At 40.3% G+C, this 26893-nt stretch overlaps 2 protein-coding genes across 7 annotated transcripts; one reads left to right on the forward strand and one right to left on the reverse strand.

Annotated features, from left to right (window-relative positions):
* Positions 1-28: 28 nt before the first annotated feature.
* Positions 29-17837, forward strand: TMEM192 (transmembrane protein 192). 5 transcript variants are annotated; one of them, XR_010472282.1, is made up of 7 exons: positions 29-177; positions 2892-3038; positions 7104-7368; positions 9397-9531; positions 11334-11570; positions 11918-13930; positions 16272-17837. XR_010472282.1 is itself a non-coding variant. In XM_065061399.1 (6 exons), the coding sequence occupies exons 1-6, from the start codon at positions 136-138 to the stop codon at positions 16393-16395; spliced, it is 816 nt and encodes a 271-aa protein (XP_064917471.1). In that variant the 5' UTR covers positions 29-135; the 3' UTR covers positions 16396-17837. The 5 variants fall into 5 exon arrangements, 3 of the variants coding, with proteins under 3 accessions (XP_064917471.1, XP_064917472.1, XP_021143234.1); XR_010472281.1 differs by having other exon boundaries at positions 13828-13930; XM_065061399.1 differs by lacking the exon at positions 11334-11570 and having other exon boundaries at positions 13828-13930.
* Positions 17838-20798: 2961 nt separating this feature from the next.
* Positions 20799-26495, reverse strand: APELA (apelin receptor early endogenous ligand). Of its 2 annotated transcripts, none has more exons than XM_021287561.2 (3): positions 25986-26495; positions 25376-25486; positions 20799-23057 (listed from the first exon to the last, which is right to left on the reverse strand). In XM_021287561.2, exons 1-2 carry the CDS (start codon positions 26059-26061, stop codon positions 25398-25400), a joined length of 165 nt encoding a protein of 54 aa, XP_021143236.1. In that variant the 5' UTR covers positions 26062-26495; the 3' UTR covers positions 20799-23057; positions 25376-25397. The 2 variants fall into 2 exon arrangements, with proteins under 2 accessions (XP_021143236.1, XP_013222452.1); XM_013366998.3 differs by having other exon boundaries at positions 20799-23060; positions 25986-26492.
* Between the last annotated feature and the right edge of the window lie 398 nt (positions 26496-26893).

The following is a 26893-nucleotide window of genomic DNA, read 5'->3' on the forward strand; positions in this document are numbered from 1 at the left end:
CCGGGCCCAATAGCGGCCGGGGCGCTAATGGCGAGGCGGGGCTGGGTGGGACAGCCGGGCGGGGCCTGGGCCTGACCAGCCGGCGGCCGGGCCGCCGATTAAATACAGCGGGAGCGGTGGAAAACGTGATTGGAGATGGCGCTGACGGCGGGGAGGCGGCGGCAGGACCTGGACAACGTGAGTGCGGGCTTGCAGGAGCCGTTCCTGCGGGGCTGAGCGACCAGGCTGCTGCTGACGGGGGGTGTTGCTGGGAGAGCGCCTCGCTTCGTGTTTCGTCTCTTCCTTCCACTGCTTTTTGCTGTTTTCGGTACTCAGCGCCGAGGCCTTTATCTTCTTCTTCCGGGGGGAGCAGCCGGCCGAGGCGCCTCGCAAATGGCCGTTTCGGAAGTCAGGAGGCCGCCGGGGCCGCTCCCCGGCCGGGCCGCCGCCTCCCGCGCTACTGCGGGCCGGGGCCGGGCCCTGCCGAGCGCTGTCCCTGTCCGGCTGTGCTTGAAATAACCCCAAGTAACTTGGGTGTGCGGGTGTTTTTAATCAAGGTTATTAATTTAATCGAGCCTGCTCCCGTGGCTTGTTTAGTTCTTCTGGGTTATTTCTTCTGCAGGCAGATCCTGTAAGTGTTATCTCCTGTATACATGCGGTGCGCTGGCCTGACCACGGCGTTTTTCTGTTCATTAGTGTGTTCCACCCCCCTCAGCCGGGCCAGGCTTGCTGGCGGTGGCCCTGCGTGTTCCTGCCGGCTCTTCTGGTGCTGGGCGGCTGCGGAGGTGGTCACAGGCTGGGAACGCGCCAGGGAGCCAAGGGGCTGAATGGAGCCCTGACCTGTGCTTGTGGTAGCATCAGTGCTTAACAGAAGCCCCATGTTTAAGGTGTTTTGGATTTTAACAGCTGTGGTTTTGGTTCCTCTTAATTAAATGAAACCTGTGTTTGATCTAATTAGGACACTTAAGAGATTTTTTTTTTTTTTTTTTTTTATGTCAGATTGACTGCATGGCATCATCATCTTTCTTGCTTTAATTCCCACCCTCCCCATGTTGCTGGTAATAATATCTACTTAGGGAGGTTATGTCATCCAGCACCTCCTAATGCTAGCTGGATTTCAGGATGCCAAGATGGATTGTAGTAGTCAGTCTCGCAGTAAGTAACATGGTCAAACGTGTTCTGTTAAAGCTTTGTGAAGGAGTGCACTGATCTGTCATGGTACTGCAGAAGTGATGAGTTTACCTGTTCCCATTAGACAAAGGATATTGTCCTAAGGAGCATTGCTTTCTTTATGTGAGGTGTGAGCTGTTAACTTTGTTAGTAATTCTGTGTTGGGAAGGGATGAGGCAAGATGGAGACTTGAAGTGCTGGCCCTGCACACTTGCTTAAAGAGCTTAAAGTTATACCTGATCCCTGAAAATAGGGAAGTGAGCAACAGAGGGCATCTTAGTACTCTTGCTTCTGGGTTTTTTATTGGTGACATAAGAAGAGTGTCACTTGTAAACCTTTAGGTTTGCAGTAAAAGGTCATCTTACTAGGCAGGTATTTCAGCAAGGATTGTTTACAGCCAAAGACCAGGCTAATTAAAAGGTATCAAATAGGTGAGGGAGGTCTGTTCACACTCTTCTGTGGTTGGGCAAATGTGGTGTTGAGACTACTAAAATTAAACTGATTGTTGACTGAAATAATCCTTGATGTCTAGTTCCTTCACTGTAGGCAGCTGTCTGTAGGTGAAATAATACTGAAGAGACAATCGGCATTGTCCCAGCTAATATGAAGTATAAACCTAGGTCTAACCCCATAAGCTCTATTTCTCTCTTTTCTTGTGCTAGTGTATAGAAGAATGACATGCCTCATTTCTCTTGAGGCTTCTGCTCTTTTCTGCCATGGCAAGGAGAAGTCCTTAGTTTAAAAACACTATGCCAGTCAACCCTGGCATGTCTCTGCATAGTCAGAAGTGGGATGGGGCCGGCTCTTGTCTTGTTCAGGGATGTGGCTGGTATCACTCAGGAGAAGAGGTGTCAAAACTTGATTGGGAATCTTGAGTTTCTTTCTCTCTTGAAGCAACCAAGTCGTAGCATGGGACATAACAGGATGCCTAGAGGGGAACTTGAGCGGTTTGAGATCTTGTAGTGGCTGTGTATGTTCAGTTTGAGACATACTGAATGGCTGTGTCCTGGCCTGGAAGGAGCAGAGATGTGTAGCAGTGGGGCAATTTTCTTGTCCACAAGAAAAGGTTTTTCCCTCCACCCATACTTAGTTTTACCTTAAAAAAAAAAAAAAAGAGAAAAAAAAAAAAGGTACTTCTGGAAACTTACATAGCCAAAACATCTGAGCTGAATGTGAAGCCAAAGCCCCAATACTTGGTACCAACAAGCCAAGTAAGGGCTGCATGTTCTCTACTGAAAGCAGAGAATGTCTTGCCCAGCAGTTGTTAACATCTTCCCTCTGAACTGCTGCTGCTTTCTTGCCTGGGTTCAGTTTGAATTACTGCTGCAGGTGTTTTGACATGTCAGTGACTGAATCACCTGACACTTACTAGTACACTGCAGCTTTGTTATTGCCTCCAACTTTAGTTGGATAGAAGTAAGAATAATAAGGATTTTTGCAGTACCTGTATAAGGTATGTAAGAGAATTGTCACATGTTCCACCTTTCCACATAAACGTACTAATACTTGAGGCCTCTCTCAGGAGTGATGATCCCTTTAGTCTTTAAAATGTAATACAAGTATCTGAGTGAGTTCTTACCTAAAGATGTCATGACAGTTTACGTAGAATTTAAGAGCTTATCTCAAGGTACTAATCTAATTTTTCCCCAGATCTTGATTTGATAACAGGAAGTTGCTAAACCTTTGTATCTGACTTTTAGAGCTTACCTGTTGTTATTCTTTGCTTTCCCCTTCTTTTCCAGGGTTCCTTGGAAGTAACACAGAGTTTGGAAGATGATACCCTACTGGATGCACCACTTCTTTCATCTCATACATTGCATTCCCAGCTGAGGCCAAGATTTCATGCTATCCCAGCAGTCCTCCTTGCCAATTTTCTGTTGCTAATACATGTAAGTTTAGAAAGCTTGATTGCATTACGAATGTTTGCTGTCTCTATTCTGGATTCTTGCTGTTTGTGTTTCTTCTGAGACTTGCATACACTATTCTTCCAAACCAGTGAAATATTACTTGCAAATGAATTTTGATAGCGTGAATGCTACATTATACTTGCTGTGTTTTCTTTCTGATTGTTTGTCAGTGCTAACATGCTACAAGTCTTGTTCTTATATGCTGTTGGAAATGTACTTTTAAAATAATAATACTGCTGTAGAAGTGCTTATACTAGTTAGAGAGCCAAGATAATTTTGATGCAGTGCCTTGTGGAGGCTGAATTTAATGTCACAGGAAAGACTTAAGGTATTTCTTATGGTAACTAAGCAAGTAAAGCTGAACTTGCTCCAGGGTTTTTTGCATGGTAGTGGATGAAGCTATAAAGGAATCAAAATGTTACTTCCTGTTCTGACTTCTAGAGGTTAAGGGTGAAAAGCACAGATAAAGGACAAATCTGGCATGTAACAGTATGAAGGCCTATTTGAGGCTGGTAGACAGAAGTAGAGATTCCGGTCTAGTAGTGGGTTTATCCTTGATAAGGTGAAGAGACTTATTGTTGCTTGTGAGCATGTGGAAACCGAAAATGAAGAAGGAAGGGTGAACAGCTCTGACCCTAAGATCTAACTGAAATTGTATTTGCATGGTGCTTAGGCACATGGTTCAGTGGTGGACTTGATAGTGCTAGGTAGGTGGTTGAACTCTATCATCTTAAGGGTCTTTTCCAACCTAAATGATTCTATGATGCCACTAACAGTGACCTGGAGATAGTATGTGTATAAAACCAGATACATACATGCCACATGAGCTGTATGTTGCTAGCTATATTTGAACTTCATTTGATCTCAGACAAAAAATGCTGTGCCCAGTTGCTCTGCAAAACATACCCTCTTCCAGAACTTTAAAAGCACATACCGACCTCTAAGGCCTCTCTTTGGGTAGCTTCATAAAGCTGTTCAAACCATATGTCTGAACTTTCCAATTTCAGCAGTAATTGTGTTGTGTGCCTCTTAGTAATATCAAGAAATGCCCCTCTGTCTATCAAGTAGACTTACGAGAGACCTATGCTGAATAAACTATCAGAATTCCTAATGAAAACTGCATATCCAGCCTTATTCCCTTCTACTACCAGAAGACTACTGGTACCATCCCTTTAGGGTGCCACTTGAGGTCTGCATTGTGAAGGTAGATGCTGCTATTGGTAAGAGAGCAGTAAATGTTTTTCCACCTAGCCCTGGGGCATTACTATCTGCTGCCATAACTGATTAGCCAAATGTCAGCCACCCAGATCCTAGGAAACTGCTGCCTTTTCTGTCCCCATCACTTCCCTTCTGCTGCAAATGGAAGAAGTATGGGGAGGTGAGGAGAAGGAAAACTGTGGAGGCCTCTGTCAACACACACTTTTCCAGGTAAAGTCTTGCTGCTATTGCTGAACTTGTTGCAGTGGCTGGTTGGTCGCTTGAGGGAAATGGAGAAGTATCCTTTTCTCTTGGTGAAATACAGCATTATACTTTCCATATGAAATGTTGCTGTCTTGCTTGCTGAAAACATGGATGGGGAAAACAAGCTTATTGGATTTCTTTCCTCTCTGCTTCTGCAAATTCTGCAAATTTGATTCTGCAAATGTGCACAAACCTTGTGGGATGTGGAAGCACCAGGTTAGCTTCTGATGCACAGCCTGCCAAAGGGACAAGTATCCTGGAGAAGTTAAGCCATCATACTATTACGTGCTAGAGTTGTAATGCATTTCTAAAGTTATCTGTATGTACCATGGAGTATTGTTTTTCCTCCAACTTTTTGTGCCAAGAAATGGAGTCAGGCAGCAAATAGCTGCTTTGTTGGCAGCTGCCTAGTTACATACAGTTCTGGAGTGTATGAGTAGGATATATTAGAGTGTGGTAGGGCTGGGTTTTTGGATGGCTTTCCTTCTGCCAAGCCTTGCTCTTCTGCAGGCTTCTGGCTCCTATCAGGAGACTCTGGAGTGCAGTGTAAAGTGTCCAAGCTAGCAATAATTTCTTTATATTAACCCCATCTTTCCTTAATCCCCTCTGTGTATGCACATTCACAGAACTGAACTTAAATATTACTTTATCTAAGAATAACTTTTTGTATATAAAAATCCCCTGTACTGAGGTAAAGCACCTGTTCTTGGACTGTCCTGAAATGTAAGCAAAACATCTTTAAGTGTCACCCTGAATGCCAGCTACCTATTTCTTCTTGCACACCCTGATAGCAGATGAGTAGAACTGCAATGCCAGGCCATTCCTGCTCACATCACTTTAATATAGCCATTTTCTGCACTGAAATACATTATTAACACCTGGAAAGAGTAGAACTAGATGTGTTACTGGTTTAAAATGGCAAACTGAACAGTAAGTGGACTGAATAAAATAAGGGTTAGTTCGATTATTCTTAGCTTTGTTAGAAACAGAGGTGGTAAAATAATGGATTAAACAAAATGTTGTGGATAATCCTCCCTCTTATTTTAACTTAATCTAGGTACTTATCCCAAGGTAATTTGGGATTTAATTTGCATTTGAATAATGGTTTTATGGATAATACAAAACAGACACTTTTTTCCTCCAACTTTCTGTCCTGTCTGTCCTCTACAATGTCTGGTTTAGGTATGATTGTTGTGTGAAAGTTATTTCCCCCTTCTTCCCTCCAATTACCTGACTCTACTCACAACCAGAGCAAGCTAAGGGTGGCTCATATCAAGAGTAATTGAATGGTTCTGAAAGGCTAATATCTGTGAAGGCAGTTTGAGAAATGGCAAAGATATGAAAAATAAGTTTCAGGGAGTGGGAAGAAGGTGGTGGGCTCTTAGATGTCCAGACAATTGAGTATGGAAACAAAGCTACCAAATGAAATCTGACACTTGCCTCCATCTTCGGTTCTGTTGTGTTTATCAGTTATGAGATGTAGAACATTGGATGCTTTTAAAGTATATGAGAGGTACTAGACTTTTGCAGACTTGAGGCAATTTTTTTGTTAGATTTAGAAGTTCTCAATTTACTTGGTGGGAATTGCTTACAAACTGTTTTTGTTTTCAGTTCTGTTAGAAAATATTCCTATTCTGCAGAATGAACCAGAATGAGAAAGTATTGTTCACTGAATGAAAATGGTAGAGAGTATTTTCTGACAAAAGTATTCTATAAGGGTTAAAAAAAAGCCCTCTGTGTATGCATACATCCCGCATAATGTGCCTTCTGGTTGGCCAAAAGATTGCTGATGCTGAAGACTTGAAGAGTCTAGAAGATGGGAAAAGTTATGGCATAATGACACCAGAATGAAAGGATAAGTGTATGTATAATCTGACTGTAGTCTGGTCATTCTGATGCAAGTTCTGAGCAAAATGGAAAAAGGTAATAGTAAATATACTGAATAATGATTACCAACTGGCAAAGGTGCCTAGCCGGTGTTAATAATTCACTTTGTAAGCTAATATGATGTTTCCCTTTTTTTAATGTCATTATCTGTAATGGATTTAGCAAAGGGTTGATTTTTTATTGATGAAATTTCAAGTTAATGAAATGTAGAATGTACCAATACGATATGAGGTTGTCCTGCAGAGTGGTAAACAAGTGTAAATATGTGTGGGGTTGTTTGTTTGTTTGTTTTTTGAAGGAATATAAATGAAGTTCCCCCTAAAGTAAAAAGACATAGTAAAAACGTATTCTGAAATAAGATAAATTCGCTATGAAGGGGAATCTCTGGAACAGTGAAATTGATTTAGAGGAAATTCTGGGACGAGTGGCAATTCTCAGCTCTGTTCTGCTGGACACTTGTTGCCCTCCTGGAAAACAATTATACTACTTAGAAATTTCAGTCATCAATATGTTCCCAGAATGACATGTTGTGGTTGTAGTAAGTGTCTAATGTCTTATCCATTATTTCAGCTCTCATAGAATCAATTCAGAAAATAATATATAAGGAATAAATTACATAAGCTTGTGTTTTTTTGTTTGTTTTGTTTACAGTTACATGTTGACTTCAAGACTCTTCTTCTCTCTCCCTTTCTCTTCCAGGTTGCTTTTGTTGTTCTGGCATTTTTAGCAGCCATGTTCTGTTCTTACCCCAATCCAAATCAGGATAAGTGCCCTGGAAACTATACTCACCCACTTAAAGTGCAAACTGTCATAATCACTGCAAAAGTAATTCTGTGGACTTTACATGTTGTTTTTGAACGATATATCCAGCACCACCACAGTAAAGTCAGAAGCAGAGGTTACTTTTCAATATACCGATCAACAAGGCATCTAAAAAGGCTTCCACTGCTGATACACTCCACAGGTGAACTTGTTTTTCTATTTGTGTTTTTTCTTTTAAAGCTTTAAACTATGATGCAATAAAAGACTGAACATTTATATATAAATGTATATATATTATGAACTTTTCAAATGCCTATGAGCATTTATAAATGGTATTTTAGTCAGATAGACCTCCTGACTGAGCTTTCTCACCTGCCAGGTATATGTCATAAAGAACTTCGTAGTGGAAAAATGCCCACAAGTGTGAAGTTGAGTAAAGTATCTAGTCATTTCCTTCTGGTCTTCAGCCACAAAATGTTCAGCCAGCAAGGTCTGTGTTTGGCTGCCAGGGATCTTGATTTGCATACTCATTTGTCTAGTTGGATATGTGGCAAGACTGCTAGTCCTTCCAAGAAGGACTACTACTACTCCTCTTTTCTTTCTAAGCTCAGCAATTCAAGTAGAAACAGCTGATTTGCCTGTTGCTCAACAGCTGCCTGAAATCAGTAAAATAAGAGATTTTCTGATCTAATCTACTTCTGCCTTTTTCTACTTTCTATGGAGGAAGGTTAGTGTATGGGAGTGGTTTAACTCTCTGTTCCAAGTTACATCACTGACCAGTGAAGCTGAAAGAAATGTTGGTATAATTAGCTAGTGTAGCTTTTCTAACAGATACGAACGACTTCAACAAATTTAAAATCCATATAACTAGAAGGGATTTTTGACACAGAAATAGCAGGGGGGAGGGAACAGTGGTGGCTTTTACAGTATTTTTGTGGCTCATAATCCAATCTCCCTTCTGTAAATCTTCTGAATAGCTAGACTCTTTTTATTTTTTCACAAAAATTGTTGTTACATGGTCCTGCTTTCTATAAAAACCTAGCTTTATTTCCAGCCACTCACTAAAAGAGCTGGGCAACTTGATGAATGTGTAGAAACTTCAGGCTGTGGCCACTAGATAGAGCTCTGAAGGTAAAGATGTGTTTGGAGTGCAGTGACAAAATGAGGCTACAGCACGTTTAAGGATGTGTTGAAAGAGAGTAAAAGGACTATTTCTGCCTCTTGCATTGTAATCTGGAATACTTAGCTCTGTCTTCAGTATGAGATGGAGTTCACTTCTCCCCTACCAGACAAACTCTGGGCATGTATAAATGTTCAGGTGCAGTCAGTTGTGTGCTGTGGACTTTATGTAAATCATCCATAGTTCAGAAGGTGGTTGGCTCCATTGCTGCAAACTCACTGCCTTGCTAATTGCTGCTGATACCACTTCTAGCCTGACAGTTCAGTCACCTAATGCAGTATGAAAGAGAACTGTATAGTCCCCTAGCTACATTAATGGTTTTAATACACTTAGTGCTTTATTCAGCCACTGGTTATAACATTTCTACAGGGAAGAAAAGAACGCTTCACACTCTATACCAGAGAAGAGGGTGTGTAAAGGGGAAAAAAAAAAGCTTGTTAGGTCTGTAATTCAACAGTTGCTCTCTTCGACTAATGGTGGTCATTTCAGTTAAACTTCCAGTAACTTGTAAGTAATAGCTAGGCAACTGATGAAAGACTATGCAAGTATCTCCCTGTGAAAGGAAGGTGTTTTGCTTTTTGTTTTTTCCTCTCTGTTAGCCTCACTTAAATACACTCAAATCCACCACTTGAAGGAAACCTCCCTCTCTCTTGGAATTGACTGATGTGACCTCTTAGGAATTGAAGGAAATTGTCTCCCAACAGTTTTGGGGATGGATAGCAGCAACAAGGCTAGAAACTCTTTAAGCCCACGCATATATATATTAGGTATTTCTAGTGCATTTCTTCCACTCCTCTTTACGTGAGAAAAATCTATAAAGAAAATTCACAATTCTTTACCATTGCAGTCAAATACTGAAATGAAACCTCATTTTGCTGCCAGCACTTGTAAGCCTGCATCACTTGTTTTTAGGACATTAGACAAAGAGGCAAGTATAGTATGAAATGGAAAACCATTACTGAAGTGTTGCAGCCTAATGCAGATACTGGGGATGAGAGAACGCAAAGTTATTTCAACAGTTGTTACACCTGTGAAATATTTGTTTTGTAGGTAATGCAGCCCTGCTTTTGATTCTATCAATGCAGCATTCCTTTCCTGATCACAGTAAGGTGTATCTATATCTTATCCTGGGAGTCCTGGGCCTGGAGCTGATTAGTTCCCTGACATGCTTAGTGATTTACACAGGTGAGAGGCAATTTTTGCCTTCTTGAGTGAAACTTATTGCTGCTACTTAACTGTTTTGTTTGTATCCACAGTAACTCATTTGGGGTACCCCAAGACACTTACCTGCAACTATAAATACAGAATGATCCTGTGCTTGTAGAAGAACTAAGGCAAATCCAAAACAAATGGGAAGGTTGTCAGGCTTGATCTGATCTCTAGGTTCTTCTAAATGAATGTTCTGTATTACCTCAAAGCTGTTGATCCAGTGAAGTGGCAATAAATCCATAATTGTTGTGAAAGTATCCTGTGCGCAGGCTTGTCTAGCAGTGTGTTCTCAAATACATGCACCACAAGCTGTGAAGCAGTAAGAGGTACCTGGCTCTAATCAGAACTGCTTCTGGGATTTACATGCAGGACTTGCATAGTTGATAGCATGATTGTGCCTTACCCTTCAGAGTCTTCCTCCTTCCCTAATCCTACTCCAAAAGCTTCAGTTCCTCCTTGTCACCAAAATGGAAGATTCCCTCTAATGAATGTTCAAAAAAATATTATGGCTTTTGGAATCTATACTAATACTAAAATTAGATACTGCTTCATAAAACTGTGAGGCATTGCTTTGTACTGTCACTGTTGGCTTGTAAGGTTATCTGCTATTAGGCTTGGTGTAAAATATCTAGCCTTGATATACCTCTTTCCATTAAACTATTTCAGTACTATCTAAAATGTTGATTAATAAATGTTTGAACCAAATAGTTTTCTCTGATCTTATCTTAAAAACTGTTTGGGTTTATGGCTTGCATTAACTTGATTGAAAATAATTGAGTTAGGAAAAAAAATATGGAAAGTTATAAGACACTAAAATGCCATTATTTTTGTTGCCTGAAGAAAATTAGAGGTGTTTACTGTGAATTTCATATCTGTTTAAATGACATGTAGTTCCTGCTCTTGAGTGAGTTTATGCATCTGCTTCTGAAATGATGTTTTCTGATATTTTACAGCTAAACCAAGAAGATGACACCTTAGCTAAGTAGCCTCAGTAGAGCTGGTTTCTCTGGGGCAGGGAGGACAAAACAAGTGGGCAAAACTTAGTTTGCTCTTGACTTCTAATCAAACAGGAGGAAGGAGAATCCTTTGGGACTGCATGAAGCTTAAGGCTTAAAGTAAAAGCCATTGCTGTGGTGATCAGTGTTTGTGCTAATCTGACTTCTGTTGTGATTTCATAATTAGTAATTAGTCTAGGATGTATTTTATTTTGGGGGAGAAAACTTTGTTATTAGTAATGACTTGCAGAGAAATAATGCCAGGCAGCTTGGTCATATACAAAAATCTATTAATGACTCTCCTGCAACAACATTAAAATCAAAATGCACCAAGAAATAAGGTCCCACCTCTAAACTACATCTTCTCTTACAACTGTGCCGAGGCCCTGGTGCTGTAGGCTGGTCAGGCTTTCCCATGAATTGAACCAGCATGGCTCAAGTGGACCAACTGTCTTCTGGAGCAATAGAGGCAATGCATGGTGGCCCTAGAGAACTATTCCAAGAATGCTGGAGATCATCCCTTTTTTGCATATGCATGCTTACTTTCCTGGGAAATTCAGGAAGAGATAAATTGCAAAAATTTAATAGAACATCAGGAATTCCAGTGAAATGTTATTTCTTATCCTGAGGCCTCTTGGAGCTCAAAGGGCTACGTTATGTGCCTCTTACCCTGGCAGAAAAGGATAAGTGACTGCAAGAAGGCAGTGTGGCCTTCATAGTAGTAAGGTCTGAGTCTGGATTTCCACAAGTGCTCTCAAACTCTTTCTGTTTTGTCACCCATAGGGTCTTGTTCCCTGGCTTGTACTGTGCTGGTTCCTGTGCCCATCAGATCCATTAACCAGCTTATACTAGGAAGTTGTGGAGAGCAAATTTTTGCTTCCCAGTTGAAGGAGGCTTGAAGGGTCCAGTGAGACCTGGAACCGAAGTGAAGGAGGGGCAGAGCTGCATTGCGAGGAAGGAGTAAGGTGGCCTCTTCTGGCAACAGCTACCTTATTTTCAGAGCAGCCCCAAAACAACACTGTAAGCTTCATTCTCAAAAGCTTGTTATGCAAAACTGAGGTTAATTTTTGTAAGTTACACTTGCCTTAAGATGAGGAAGACTTCCAGTCACCAGAGGGTATTGTAACTTGTTTTCTGTTCTAATACATGTTTAGGTAAGCTAAGAAACTGCCTGCACGTCTGTCTCTTTTGCATAATTGTATTTGGTTGGGTTTTTTTTTGGTTTGGTTTTTTTTTTTTTTACATTTTTAAGCATCAAACTAAAGCTCTCCTGAAGCAAAACAAATGTATTTGCCTAGTTTTGAAAACAGCCTGAGAATCTGTAGTAATAGTGACACTCCAATAATTTTTTTTTTTCTCTCAAACAGCACAGAGTATGTGACTGGAAGCATTGAAGTTTCTTCAGTAGGATAATTTTAAGGGCAGTCCTCTGTTCAGGGTTAGAATGCCCCTCTCCATGGCAAGCACTTACCAGATACCACTCACTGATAAGGTAGTATCAGCTAACGTAGGTGAGCAACAATGAGGAGATCACGGTCACTTTACGCTAGCAACTCATGATCAACCTCTTCCTTGCATTAATATGTTACTCCTAAATTTTGGAGGGAAAGTAGCACCAGTTCATAAATTGTTTCTCTGTGGTAGAATAATTATTTTGTAAGCATTTTTGCCTCATTCTAGTAGTTACCTGTAGAAAATTAATGTACCTGACTTATTTAAATATTGCTACTTCACAAATAAAAGTGGTGGCATGGAATAAGTGATTGTAATTCTATGTATTTCTTCTTGCTTGGAGCTGTTTTATGAATTGTATGATGCCTGATGTTCTGTGAAGTACTACTGCCTCCTTAAAACTCTCTCCATTCAGCAGTGTATGTATATGTAGCTGTAGCATGCAGAGGCAGGGATTCAGAAATCTGCAAGGAGTTGCTGTGATTGACTTACAACAGGCTTGACATATATAAATTGTTAAAGTGAGGTAAATGTGCATGGAATGAAGTATGATACAGATAGCTCTAAATGTCAGCTTACTATTGTAAGGTTGTTATTGATAGTCAAGCTTTAAAAGGTTTACTAAATATATGTATTTAATGACTTTCTTACATACTTCTAGTATCACTTGAGTAAAAGACTAACATTCCCACAAACAACACATGTTGGGAATTCCACACCCATTCCTTTGTGGCTTTATTTGTAGAGGAATACAGTCATAGAAATAACTAACCTTTGAGCCTAACTTGTAGTTAACCTCTGGAGGGTCTTAGCATTGTTTTAGCAGGGTGGCCTGTAAGATACCCCATCATATCATTGACTTGTAAGGACAGTATTTCTCTGCAGTAGCTTGGATTTCTCATGGAGCCAGACTGTAATGTTTTTAGTAGCATTAGATTTATTGCTTCACAGGCAGCCTTAACTGCAGTCCTAAATGTGTACTCCAGATCTCTTGGTACTTTGCTTTAATCGGGGTCTGATACTGAATAGCTTTGAGTATTTTCAGCTTCCTTCCATAAATAATGCAGAGTGTGCCTACAGCTTTTCCTACCCCCACCCATCCCCGTTCCATATCTGTTTCAATTTAATCTTAAACTTTATTCACAGGTGCCCAGGAATGATTTCTGGTTTTGATAGCCAGCACTGCAAGGCTCAGAATCTGAAGCTGATCAGAGCTGCTCTGGTTTGAATACTTAATAGCTTTCTGTAGCAAGTCTGCCCTAGTTTTACAGCAGGCAAACAAGCTGCTGCTTCACTGCAGGTAGCCTAGCTAAAATAGTATTTATCAAAGAACTTATGTTAGAAGTTCTGACCTAGATACAAGTATCATAACTTCTACAACTTTTTTTTTATGGTGTGTAGCTTAATTTATGGCCTGAATTTGGAGACAGAATCTCAGTACCCTCTCAAAGACAACTAAGGTTTCAGCCTCTCTTAGGTGACAAAATAAACTTTGCAGATGTTAAGCAGTATGTCCAGGCTTTGCCATTTGGGTCTTCAGTTCTCTGTGGTCTTCCAAGCAGTAGGGCTGAGGGGAAAAACAAACTGAAAGCCCACCAAACCACCACTAACATATAATCAAAGCCGTTACAGACATGAGCGGAGAGTCTGCTTTTTCTTTCCTTCCTCCCCACTCCCCAGATTACCTTATTATCTTTTCAACTCCTATCCTAAGGCAGTCTTAACAAAATCTGTAATACATAATTGTTTTTAACTTAGAGCCTGATCACAAAGGTTTTCTTTTGTGGGTTGCTTTCCAACTTTTATTAATAAAACTTTGTTGCAGTGAAAATAAGCAACTTCAATCGTGCGAAGCCAAGACCTGACATAATTGAAGAAGAAAAGATGTATGCCTACCCTAGTCACATTACCTCAGAAATTGGATTCAGGTAATCTTGTGCTGTTTTCAACCATGGTATATCGGTAATGCTGACTAATATAATTGCATTACTTTCTGTAGAGTTACATATAATCTTGAATCTCGCAACCAAAACAGAGGAGGAGATAAGTGTTTTGAAGGAAACTATATGCTTAAGGCTGCTGTTTCACATGCACAGATGAGAAGTAGCACAGTCTTGTACTTTTTACATAATGATGGCAATTTGCTGAGATACGGAAATCCTCAAACATGAGGACAAATGATTTGACCATTTATGGCTTGTTGCATGATTTTTTTTCAATCTGCTATAAATAACTGTGCTTAATCTGTGTTAGCTGACTTTATATGGGAGTTTGAGGAGAGAAACTGGTGTCTTACCCTGTTACTTTAAGTATGCCTACAGAAGCCTAGCTTCTGCATCAGTTTCAGACAAAAAAAAATATAAATTGTGGACAGTTGATAGACAAAGAAAACTTTGCAGCTTTGTTCTGTGCCAGCAGTTGGACATGAGATTCTAGCAAGGGCTTTGGAATATATTTCCAGCTTGGGAAGGTACTTAAAGGTGGGTGGGATACATAAGAGGTAAGAAAGTTCCTGGTGAGACAGAGAAGGTATCCAACACAAACCTCACTAGCACTGAGACTTCTGGCTTGCTTGTCCTTTATGTACCTTCTGACTACTTGAACATCTTCCAGTTGCTGAAATGAATCTGGTATGACTTAACAAAAACCAATCATCAAAACTCACATGGATTTCCATACAAGAATTTATTTAGGAGTTTTCTGATACAATGACTTGCTTTTGTATGTGTGCCTTAGTAAAAAAAAAATTGAAGTGCAGAGGTGACTAATACTTCGGCATTTCCCTTGTTGTTACAAATGCAGCATGCACATGCTTTTATGGAACTTGGAAGTAGATGTCCAGGATACAGGAAGGATTTAGAGTTGTCTTGAATTTTGATACAATGTCTGACTTCCATCTTGATATAAACACCATGGTGAATGCATGGTGGACCTCATTACTTTCTCATTCAGCTTCTCCCTTGAGAAATTCTCAAATGCCCAGAGAATGGGTCTTCAACAATGACCAGCTGAGGAAAAGACTCTGGATTTTTTTGATTAGAGAGTGCAAACTTCCTGTGAGAACTGATTGCAAAACAGTTATTTTAATTCAGCTCAATACAAGTCTGACTCTCTCTCCCTTGAGAGTTAAGGTCTATTGAAAAGTGAATCCTGTCAGGCCTTCTGTTGACCCTGGCTGTAAGAATGTTTTTTGAATGTTATGACCTCTACAACCCAGGTTATGGATCAGGACCTCTTCAAGTTGGTTGTACAGACTACTGGTTAAGGTTGCAAGCTTTCTATCTACAGAACTTGTTTATTTTTTTTCAGTTTAACTATCGTAGGTTTTTTTTTATTGAACCTAAGCTTTTTCCTACACTAGCTGTTCTCCTTGGCACTTTGTAAGAACTATGAAAAGGGCAATGTTCTTCCTCAAAATGCTGCAAGGCTGAGGAGCAACTTTCTAAGCTCCGAGATGTTCACATGTGTACTGAGAGGGCAGATTCCCAAGTGAAATAGAAAAAATAATGTGTAAGGGAAGACTGGAATGTGCTCAGGCATAGGTACTTGTTTTTGCTATGCTCTTAGGTATTATAGATTTGACAAAATTATCTACTTTTATAGATTTTTCCCAACTTGGCTCTACTTAATGTTGCAGTGTTATTATCCTAATTAAAGTGAAGGATGTCTGAAAGCTGGAAATGTTTTAAGTGGGAGGTTTGCTGTACATAAGGTAGATCTGAAATAGCACATCTGTTTGCTGTTATGGTCTTGTGACAGATAATATCACTTTATATAGTATATCATGTATGCTACTGCAGGTTCATCAGTAAACTTCTGTCTTAAACAGCTTATGAACCCACAGCTGAATAAAAATATTATGGCTGCTTAAAATAAACTTCCTAATGTATTTGGAAAAGGTGCCACAGATTTCTCAGTATACTTCTGGCATGTTGTCTGCCTCACTAACTCAAGTTTCTTAAACAGTAAGAATGATCATACTGCTGCAACTTTTCTGTAACTGTATAGCGGGAAATACCCAACTCAATTATGTATACATGGCATGAAGTTCAGGCAAACTTTTATCTCTTCCTCCCTTCTTATTCAAAAAGGAGGTTAAACATAAAGGTGTTGTAAATTGTCTCCTTCTTCAAAAAATTAGTTGAGATCAACAAAACTAAAGCTGAGGGAAGAAACTCGTTAAAGCATTTGTTAATTAGCTCTGACATTTTTTTTGTGTTAGAAAGCTGCTGTCACTTATTAAAACCCATATTCATTTGTTGTTTCAAGGGAAAATTCAACTTTAGAAGAGATAGTGGAGAAGCAAGGAGATGTAATAGAATATCTTCAGCGACACAATGCACTGCTCAGCAAGAGACTATTGGCACTAACATCTCAGCAGATCAAAACTTAACAGCATTTGGAAAACAACTGCTGGAGCTCTGGTAGGACCATGAGGTAATCTAATATCCAGACTGATTTGTACAGATGACTCTTCTTCAATCATCTTTCACACTTTGAAATAGAAGTTAAGATGGAAGGATGAGCTCTGCATACACTCTAAACCTGTTACAACTGGACACTCTGCCTCTCAGTTCTGGAGCTTCAAGGATTTTTAATTCCTAATAGGTTAAAGTTGGACCTGAGGTAATGGTTCAACTTTGTTCAGTTGTTGCCATCATTTTGTACTGCTGTAATCTTTAAGCTTCAAACTACCAAAGTATTTTATATTTCTAGAACACACATTTGTTCTCTAAAAAAATCTGACTTCACAAAGGATGTATTTTGAGTTTCTAGTGCTGACGCTGAGACTAGATGTATTCTGTCAGAGTCCCATTACTTCTCATGTTAGAGGTGGTGTATTTCAATAATCCTATACAACATAGATACCTGCTTTCTAGATCAGTCTCCTTTTGTACTTTGTCAAGAAAAGGAATTAAACTGCTGCCTGTGCCAGTGGGAAAATTTAGCATCTAATTTAGGATTAAAAAAAAAGCAGTGGGTGTCCTAGAATGGCAAATCTCACATATGTGTGTGCTACAAGACAATGTCATTATAAGCAATTTGAGCAGTTTTTCAGAATTCTGGTTTAAAAACCTGTAAGAAGGATATCTAGGGCTGATGACTTTCTCATTACTGGAAGTCTGGCTGGTAATCCAAGATTTCTACTCTGCCAACTGAACTAACTGAATGGGTTTAAAGATGCATCAGTTACATACATCCTTGCTCTTTACTTTGACCCTTAAAATGTCAGCATCTGGATTCAAAAGCTAAAACGGTGTATGTGGGGAGGTGAAAAGCAGCAGAAGACAGAAAGGTCTTCTAAAAGTTGGAGAAACAATAGTTCTAGGTTCTGTCTCATGGGTTTATTGGGAAGGCTGGTTCCATTCTGTTCCAGGTACTACTTTTGTCTACCGGTGTAGACCAAGAATTATTTTAGAAGCCAATACCTCTGGGGAGATGGGTGATCACTAGTCAAAACTGAGAGGAAGGCTCTCATCAGGAGTAGTCTTGTGGTTCAATATAAGAAAAATTTAAAAAAAAAAAATCCACCTTACTGGCTTACTTTGGTACTAGGGCACAACTTCAGAAATAACTAAACTGTTCAGTGTGCAACAAACACAGGAAGGAAAATAAACATTGGAGGCTTTGCTGCTATCAACACTAGACTGTTCTCATTAACTGTTTGTGGAAAATGCATCCAAGGTTTTATAGTATAAATGTAATGAATACCAATGTTTTTGGTTTTAGAACTCAGGTTTTGATGTGATTGTGTATATCAATTTATATAATTTCTATGAAAAGCAGTAAAATGTGACTGTGAAGTTCATGCACAATAAATGCAACTGAGGACAAGTGTGAATTCTGTCATTTCTAAGCTCATGTGCAGCTGGTGCAGCTTGTTGCAACAGGCAGTCTGTTCAGATTTTCTGTTTTGCTGGAGTTCTCACAGCACAGTTTTGGTGCTTAAAACTAGCCAAAAACTGTTATGTGAGAAGGATAGCTGTTTACTTGTTTTGAAGCTTTAGGCTTAGTTTTATTCTCTTTCCTAGATAACATTTTTTCAATTGCACTTCAGATCTTCCCTGCTATTCCTGTTTCTCTCCAACATAGAGGAATAGGCTGTGCAGTGTAGCAGAACAACTTTACTGTGTTTTTGAGGGCATTGCTCATACCTTCCTCATCTCATCCAAGCCTGCTTAAAGTAAAACTTGAATTAACCAGCAGTATTGCTTTCCATGGGATGGGGAAAGTGCAGGTTCTATCTCCTGACCTTTGTAATTCAGAGCTCTTCATAAGTACACAAATTATTAACAACTTTAAACAACCATCCCTCATTTTTATATCTGTATGATACACCCACCCTATCGTGATTAAGCTTCTGAAAACAAGCAAACAAAAAACCAAAATAACAAACTTTTCATGCTTGTACAGGCTCCTTGTTTATCTTAACTTTAGCCTCCACCAGAGTAGGGTTTGGTGCTGGGTGTTGTGGTGGCTGATACCATCTGACCAGCTGTGGAGCAGCTCGGGACCCGTCACCAACAGTGCAGCCTGGTAACCACCCCTGCAGCCTCACAACTAGAGGCAAGTTTCAGGAAAAGAAGAATCACTTGGTGAACGTGGTGGTTTGCACATGCTCTGCTGCAAACCATCGGAGTCCTTCTTGGGCATGCTGTGGCAAACCTGCATGTAGGTGAATGCATGTGAGTCTGAAGAGCTGAAGAAATGAGTGATGTTCTTCATGTAATTACAGCTGCTGAAATGCATAAATATTTGTAGGCCTGTTGTCTTATCTTGGTAAACAGATTGCAATCAAGGCAGCAAGAAGATAACAAAAAAGGAATATTTCCTAATGTATGTTGCAACTGTACATTTTAAAAAACAGTAATAATATTCTTATTCAGTTTGTACCCCAATAGCTTTTTGTTTCTGTGGAAAAACAATGTACATGTTTTTCAGGTTTGGGAAAACAAGTATTTCAGACTACCTAAGAAACATAAAAGATTCGGAGCTGCCCAAAATAATGTTCACACTGGGATTTTTAGTTGTGATTATTTTAATTTCTAGATGTAATGCTGAAATGTGATAAATATTTTGTACACATGAAAGAAGAGACATTGTGATCATCTTTTACAAAGGCACATCATGTTCAAGGGGAAAAACTCTCAGTTGGTAGTTGTGTTTTCTGAGTTGCTCATAGTGGAAGCTCTATGTAAATGCTTCAGTATTTCACCTCAAAAAAGGAAATCCTTGGTTGCAAACAATTTTAACAGGATTTTCATTTGTTAAGGTTCTACACAAATATGCAGTTAAGCCTGCTTGCAGTTATTCTTAATCTAAAAAAGAAAGTATCAATGACCAAAGGTGCTTGGGCAGACAACAATCTGACCTTGAGGTAACTCAAGAGATATGAAAAAGCATCCTCACTATTGGAATGAGTTTGGCTTTTAGGCATTATTGCTAACTAAAGACATAGGTTGTGCTATATGTGCTGTTGGAGTGCTTCCCACTTTGTACAAATATTTTTCAGCCTGATCACTGGCAAGAAAAATAAAAACTGTGGGCAGCAGTGAGAGATCAGTATGCTAATTGTACTCATCTGATGACAGTCACACATTTGAAACTTATTTACCATACTAATGCTTCTCCTGATTGATGTTGGTATACATCTTATGTGATCCTTAACAAAATTTGGCCTTGCGTGTACAGATACTGAGATATTTATAGTATACGTATGTTGCGTAAGGGAAATATTTCCAGTCTTTATTCTTCTATAATTTCCTTTCTTCCATACTGTAAAGGGAAGAGGTGAATTGTTTATTATCCTTTGGGAACACGCTGAGCTGCTGTTTCTCACCGCAGCCTTACATTTACCTCTATTTCCTGTTGACCTGCTGTTACATCATTTTATATTTCACTCTAAAACAGACAAATAATTTCCAAGATTTAATGAAACTGACTTTCAAATAAAATTTAAAAATTTTGTATGTAGCTCTACAAGACAAAAACTTAATTTTAAATTTCAAAAACTTGCATTTTAGCTTTCAAAGTCTGAGTTTACTTTTGGATCAAGTATTTTGTTAACTGCATCCATGCAAACATCAATTCTGACTTTCAGTACACAGCAATTTGTACTTGTATAAACTTCTTTTATATGTATGCTCATCTATGCATATGGAGAGTTCAGTCAATTTAGCTGTTGTAGCACGGTGTCCAAAGGCTTTATGTTTATATATATATACTGTTCCCATGCCAAACTGGTTTTTACCAGATGAAGCTTATGTTGTGCAAATCAAATGGGTGATTTCAACAAAGTCAAAAGTAAGTCCAGCTCAGCTGAAAACAAGGTAATTTGAAGCCCTGCCCTCACTGAAGTTAGATGCCAATATAGTGCTGTGCTGTAGTAGCATCACTCAGCTCTTTAATTCTGTTGTGCAAGACCGCGTAGCACTTAAAAATTTATCTATGGTATCCAGTCTTTAATAGGAGAAGTCAGCACATATTTCAGCTTCTGCTATGCTTCGCACTGCTTCTGACCTTTTTTGTTTTCCCCTGAAATAAGGACATTTTCTTTAGTTTGTGAGAGCATTCAGATTTCAATATTTAACATTCTGAGATAATTAAAGTTTTTGCTTGTTCTGTGTGGGCATGGAGACAATGCATAATCTGCGTTCTGAAGTAATCAAGTATCAAGATGTCATGACAGAGCATGCTGTGATTACACCAACTGGTACTTTTAAATGAATTTTTTTCTATATGGCTTTTATCAGACTTTTGTGTTTTTTAGAAAAACAGAAAATGTGAGGAATATGGTTACATGATAATTACTATTTATTTGTGTCAGAAGTTCCATCTGAATCCACATGGAAACAAGACAAACTCTCCGTTTTCTTTAGATACCCTACCTTTGACAACCGAAGAATATAAATTTTGACAAGTGTACACAATTTATTTAAAATGAGATGTTATTTGAAGCGCATACTATCTTTTTACGAAACATACAGTCAACAAGCCAGTTTATAAACACATCCATCAAAGATCATAATCAATGCCTTTTTCAAGAAGATTTTATGGTATCAGCATGTATAAAGGACATTTACAATAATTTTGTAGACTGACAAAGGGCTTCCTAGGACACTTTGGTACTTACTTTTACATCTGTAAAGGTAGATGCATATATAGCTCTCTGATAGATAACATTATGTTTTTCTTATTATTTTATCAAAGTTAATTGAATAATTACGATTATATAAAATATCCAGTGCCACACTAAATCCATATATTCATTTATAAGGCATAACTGTTAAATAGTTACTCTTCACCTTTCTTGCTTTCCCACATTCTTTACTTGTCCTTCTAAACATACATAGGCATGGATACATGTGAAAGCTAAGTTAAATAAATACTTAAAAAATAAAGTCAGTGGTAGCATGCCTCTGATTTTGGAAAAGGCTTTTTTTCAAAACTTCTAAAGGTTTACCTCCAGGTTTTTTTTTTGTAGGTATAGTAAAGTTTGACCATCTTTTTATATCCCATCTGGAACAGGATTTTTCTATATGGAGAAATTTGAAACTCCCGTCAAGCTCTGCCAGTATGAATCTGATTAAGGTTTTAAGTTCTTAAGAGATGAGGGGCTACATACAGACACTGATTAAAAAGTTTCAGCTATCCACTTTTCTTGATTACTGTTCTTTCACTTATTAGAAGCTGCGTGCGGCAAGACAAAATACTGGATTTAAACTATGACACTGCTGATCTTCCCTCAACTTCATTTCAAGACTATTTTAAGACTAGTGCGATTACTTAAAAATCTGGGTATGACTTACTTTCAGGTTTTCATTCTGCTAATGAAAGGGCTACCATGTTTTCCTTGAGTGTACGTTTGTAATTTCTGCTGATATAAAAATATGTGAAACGTGTATTTTCAAAAACAAAACGTAAAATAAAAGCTCAATGTATTCTTGACCTCCAGTGCTGAAAAGAACATCCTATTTTCTGTTTGAAGTTCTCATTCATTGTAGTGCTGTGTTCCAAATATCCCATTCATTTTAATTACAGGAACAGAGTACTATGCAACACTGGGGTTGACCAAACAAAGGTTTATTTTCAATGGTCTATTTTTGTGCTCTATTTATAATACTGTAGTGGGTATTTTAGGAAAACTACTATTAAGCAAATAGTTCTCTAGTACTGAATTTTCAAGTATGTTTAGCTGTCTGGTTTGGCAGCTCAGTTTAAGAAAACAAACGACAGGCTTTGCAGTAACAGCTCATTAGACAGGAGGATGGGCTTGACCTTAAGGCCTGACTTGAGAGATATGAGTTATCAGTTTTGCATGACCCTTGGCTAATCTCTTATCTCTGTATTTCAATTCTCTATCTATAGAATGAGGGATAACACTCTCTTTGCTTTCTTATATTGTAAACTCTTACTACGCTTATGATACAGTAAGCCAGTAGGACCACTAGTGTGGTGCTGATTTTGGTGCTATTACAGTAATAAATTCTATATTATTAAGGTAATTCCATAAAGCTGTAATGTTAGGTGTTAAAACATGTATTTATACAGTATTAATATGTATAGACAAAAAATTGACTTTGTAGTTCCGTGCTGGAGTTTGACATTATTTTACTCTTAACTACTGCCCTGCACACAGCCTGAATCGAGTAGTCAACAGCAGGTCCGGTTTCTCTCAGTCCGAACAGTACAGGCCATTGAGTGCCCTTGGACAGATCCTTAATAATGCCATGGGAAATCCATCTCTAGGCACCTGGTGTTTGATTTGGTCTTTTAAGTTTCACTGGTCTTTATGAGAGCCAAAGAATTTATAGGGAATGTTTCAACCAGATGAATTTCATGTACATCCTCCCACCGCCACCATCCATTTCTTCTCTCCCTTCCCAGGGTGTGAGCCAGGGCCCTTTGCTCCAGGTCTCGCAGAATGTGGCAGACAGGGCTGCTGAGGGTGGGACTGCAGTGGCTCTATCAGGTCAGCAGTTCTTGATCTGGATTTGTGGTTAAATATCGGTTTAATTGTTGCTCCTTTAAAACACTGGAAAGCCCATTATGAAACTGCTGGGGAAAAAAGGAGAGAAATCACCATTAAGGAGAGATTTAGAGGTCTAATGTATTATACAAGATATAATCTGTTATTTATCTAATACATGGTTGAAATTTTGGGAAATGTTTCTTAATTTGGAAATTTTAGCTTAAAAGGTTAAAAAAAATCAAAAAGCCAGAAGCAAGAAGGCCTCTAATATTAGATTTTCTTCCATTTTTTTGTCCCATGTTTTGCCTATGTAACTGATTAAAAATCAAATTCAATGCTCTCATCATTTCAAGCACTGTTGTGAAAAAGAGAGGCTGCTATGCTCATCCCAGTTTCCAACCACCTGTTGAAATTCAAGCTTAAGGGTCCATCCTGTTTGCATCTGCAAATAGCTTTATCCATATGTACAACTCCATTGAGATCAATAAGATTACTCACTTTGAGTTAAGTTACCCAGGCATGTAAATATTTGCTGAATTAGGACTAAAACTGGAAGGGAATGTAAACGTAGATGGTAAATCCTACTTAAGATAAAGAAGCTGAGCACCCACAATGATGACTGGAGTTAACAGAGTTGGTTCAGGTGCCTGTCACCCCTTATTCCCCAGTCAAGCTTTCTGGATTCCTAAACAGCTTTATAAAGCAGAATTATCTTTAACTAAATGTCTACAAGATGAATACATATTATGAATTGATAAGTACACTGTTTGGCTTCATCACTGACTTTTGTTATAATAAATCAGCTCCCCAAAGAAAAGGAGATAACGCTGAAAATAGCTTTATCTTGATATTATGTAGTGTGAGTGCCTATGCATCATGCAGCAGCTGCAGTCTCAAGCTAAATGCATTATGTACTGTTTCAGAGCATGTTAGAGAAAACGTAACTGTTTTCTGCACAGTCTCCAGATTATGAAAGCTGAACTGGAGAAAATGGAGTAAATTTACTTTTCTTAGGAAGTGAAGCAAGCCATTCAAAAGTCATTCAAGAAGTCTCTAGACCTAAATTCCACTGTCCCTGTCATTCAGTCTCTGCATGTGGAGAGAATTGATCCGATTGCTTATGTCTTTAGATTTATGCTTAAACTGATGAGGGAAATCTCATTTAATCTCTCTTTTTGAATGAAGTGAGGAGACAGCATTCAGTAGTAAAGCATCCTTCTGGCATGTACCTTTTTCTACTTGAAACTCAATTCTGTCACTCAGTATGCAGCCCATCTGAGACTAAATTTAAGATACGGTATTTTTTTTTCAGCCTCACAAAGCTGCCAGTTTACCATCCCATATGCACATTCTACGTGTTTATAGGCCGGCACTATATAGTGGAATGGTACCTTTTTCCATGGCTGGTTTGGGAGTGGTGTACACTCTTTTCACCCAGATGAGATTCTTGGTATAGAGTTGTTAAAAGGCTGACTTTGGTCTCTTTTTTACTGTTAACTGCTTAGTAAATTGAAACATCTTGGGTTTTGCCATCATTTGTTTATGATGCTCTCATGCCTGGGGCTACATTATTTTAATATATAATGAGTTTAGAAGATGCAAAACTCCTGACTGCATGTTTTATTCATTCTTAAATTGCAGGAGCGCCTTGGTTTCCTTTTGAAGCCTACCCTATTTACATATGCTACCTGTGTGCTTCTGCAGTCACTCAGTATTTGAATGTATATGCCCTCATCAGCTATAAAGCATTAATGTTTTGCACTTGTATAGCCTTTCATCCAAAGAGCTCAAAGTCTTTCGCTGTCAATGATTAAGAATTACAGTCCCCTTTGAAGTGGGTAAATGCTACTACCTTCGTGTTACTGACAGGCAGAGCGAGGTGACTTTGCCCTGCATCCAACACGAAAGAAGTGTTAGCGCTGGAAGTCCCGGAGCATCCTCTCCAGCTACCGCTTTATGCCTCCTTCACATGCACTACACTGTTTCCCCTCAGCTTTGCCAATAGCTTTAAACGTTTGCAGGGCAGCAGTTGGACCTATTTATAATAGCAAACCCGGGGATTTCCCACTCTGCCTCGGCAAAGGCATTTGCGCGGGAGCGGTGGCCTGGGAGGGTAACGCGGAGCGGGCGGCGAGGCCTGGGCAAAGCCGGGCGCTCACCCCGCGTCCCACTGTGACCTGTTTTTCAAAACAAACCACCGGAGACCGGGTGAAATCACACCTGCGGTTTGATTTGCTTTGTCAAATACCTCTTAAACTCTTCCGAAACGCGGGTGTATGTTAGGAAAAGTACTTATCGCGGGGAGCACTCCCCACCGCAGCCCGCTCCGCAGGAACTGTGCAGGGAGGCGGCGGCAGCTGCCCCCTCCTGCCGTGCGTTCTACCCGTGCGGTGTGGATTACCTGGCCCCCGTCCCGCCGGGGCTCAGGGGAAGGGCACCCTGGAGTGGAGCGGCACACAGCGCCGGTGGGAGCAGCCGTGCCGGTGGAGCTTCCTGCGCAGGGCCAGGTTGGCTGCAGAGAGAAGAGGGGAGGGAAGCAGGCAGGGCGTGAGGCGGGGGGGTCACTGACAATGTGTCCCGGTAGTCGCGGCGCGGGGACTAGCGGTCCTGCTCCCCCCGGGACGGGCAGGGGCAGCCCTGGCTCCGCCGCTCCCCGGGGTCTACCGCTGCCCTCCGCCGCGCCTCCCCTGCCGGCTGTGCTTCCCGGCAGCGGGCGTGCAACAGCTCCCTACCTTGAGTTTTACTTTATTCTGACCCTCCCAAAGTTGCCAGACTCCTGAGATACCTGATGCATGATCCCACGCTGCCGCTATACGCAGAGATGAAGAGCATACAAACCTAGGCTGCAAAAACCCTCCGTAAAACGCGTGGCCGCGGAAGCCAGGCAGACACGAACCCGGCCGGAGGGCAAAATCCGCGTGTCGGATGCGGTCTGAGAAACGCGCCGGCGGTGTCCAGGGCAGGCGCGACACCCCCCTCCGCACACGCAGTCCTGGTGCGGCACCGCTTACCTGGCCTCTGCCCGGCGGCGGGGAGGAGGCTCGCCAGGAGCAGAAACACGATACAGAGGAGCAGTTGGAGTCTCATGTCTGCAGTCAGCGTAGAGGCGCGCTCTGAAGGGAGTAGAGATGTATAAAGGCGAAGAAATGTACAGAATAGCGGCCCGCGTGGCTGCAAGGGGCCGGCAGCGCCGCAGGCAGCGCCCCCCCGCCTGGCTCACATGCCAGTGACAAGCTGGGGAGCCCGCAGGCAGCGGCGTCTTCCAGCAAGGTTAATGATCAGGCAGGGGCAAGGTTCCTGGTTTGCTCTGCGGTCAGTGCCTCCGTGCCTCCCTTCTCCCTTTCCTCCTTTTTTTTTTTTTTTTTTTTGGTGTCACTCCCCCTTATTTTCCATAAGCAAACAATACAGGAATGAAAAGTCCGTGTAAACAGTAGCTCCAGTCAATGCATTAGGGGCACGGAGGCCTCTGAACAATGCAGCGACTTCACTTTAAATTCAACCCGGCCAAGGGAAAAAAAAAAAAAACAACAACGTAAAACAAGGCCTGATGTTCCCTCCCCCATTTGCAACTGTTTAAACTTTACATTGCCCATATTGGTGCCACATGCAGAAAGCAATGGCAGTGGCAGGAAGTGTGTGTGTCCCCCTCCCCTTTGTCCCTCCTGATTGGGGGGGGGGGAGCTGGGAAGTGCCCCCCAGCACAGCCCTCCTCGTAGCTCAAATACTTTCTCTCTTCTCTGAACTAGCTGCGAAGTTGTGGCTATTCAAAGTGAAACTGGTAGCAGTTAAGGCTAATGGCTGTCTTTTGTACCGTCAAGTATTTTTAAAGGATCAGAATATTCAGGAATTCATTTGCGAGTTTTTTGGGGCTTTTGTGTGTGTGGTGTTTTTTTTTTTTAACCATGACGGGTAAACCAGA

Source organism: Columba livia, chromosome 4, assembly GCF_036013475.1.
Source record: "Columba livia isolate bColLiv1 breed racing homer chromosome 4, bColLiv1.pat.W.v2, whole genome shotgun sequence".
Taxonomy (NCBI): domain Eukaryota; kingdom Metazoa; phylum Chordata; class Aves; order Columbiformes; family Columbidae; genus Columba; species Columba livia.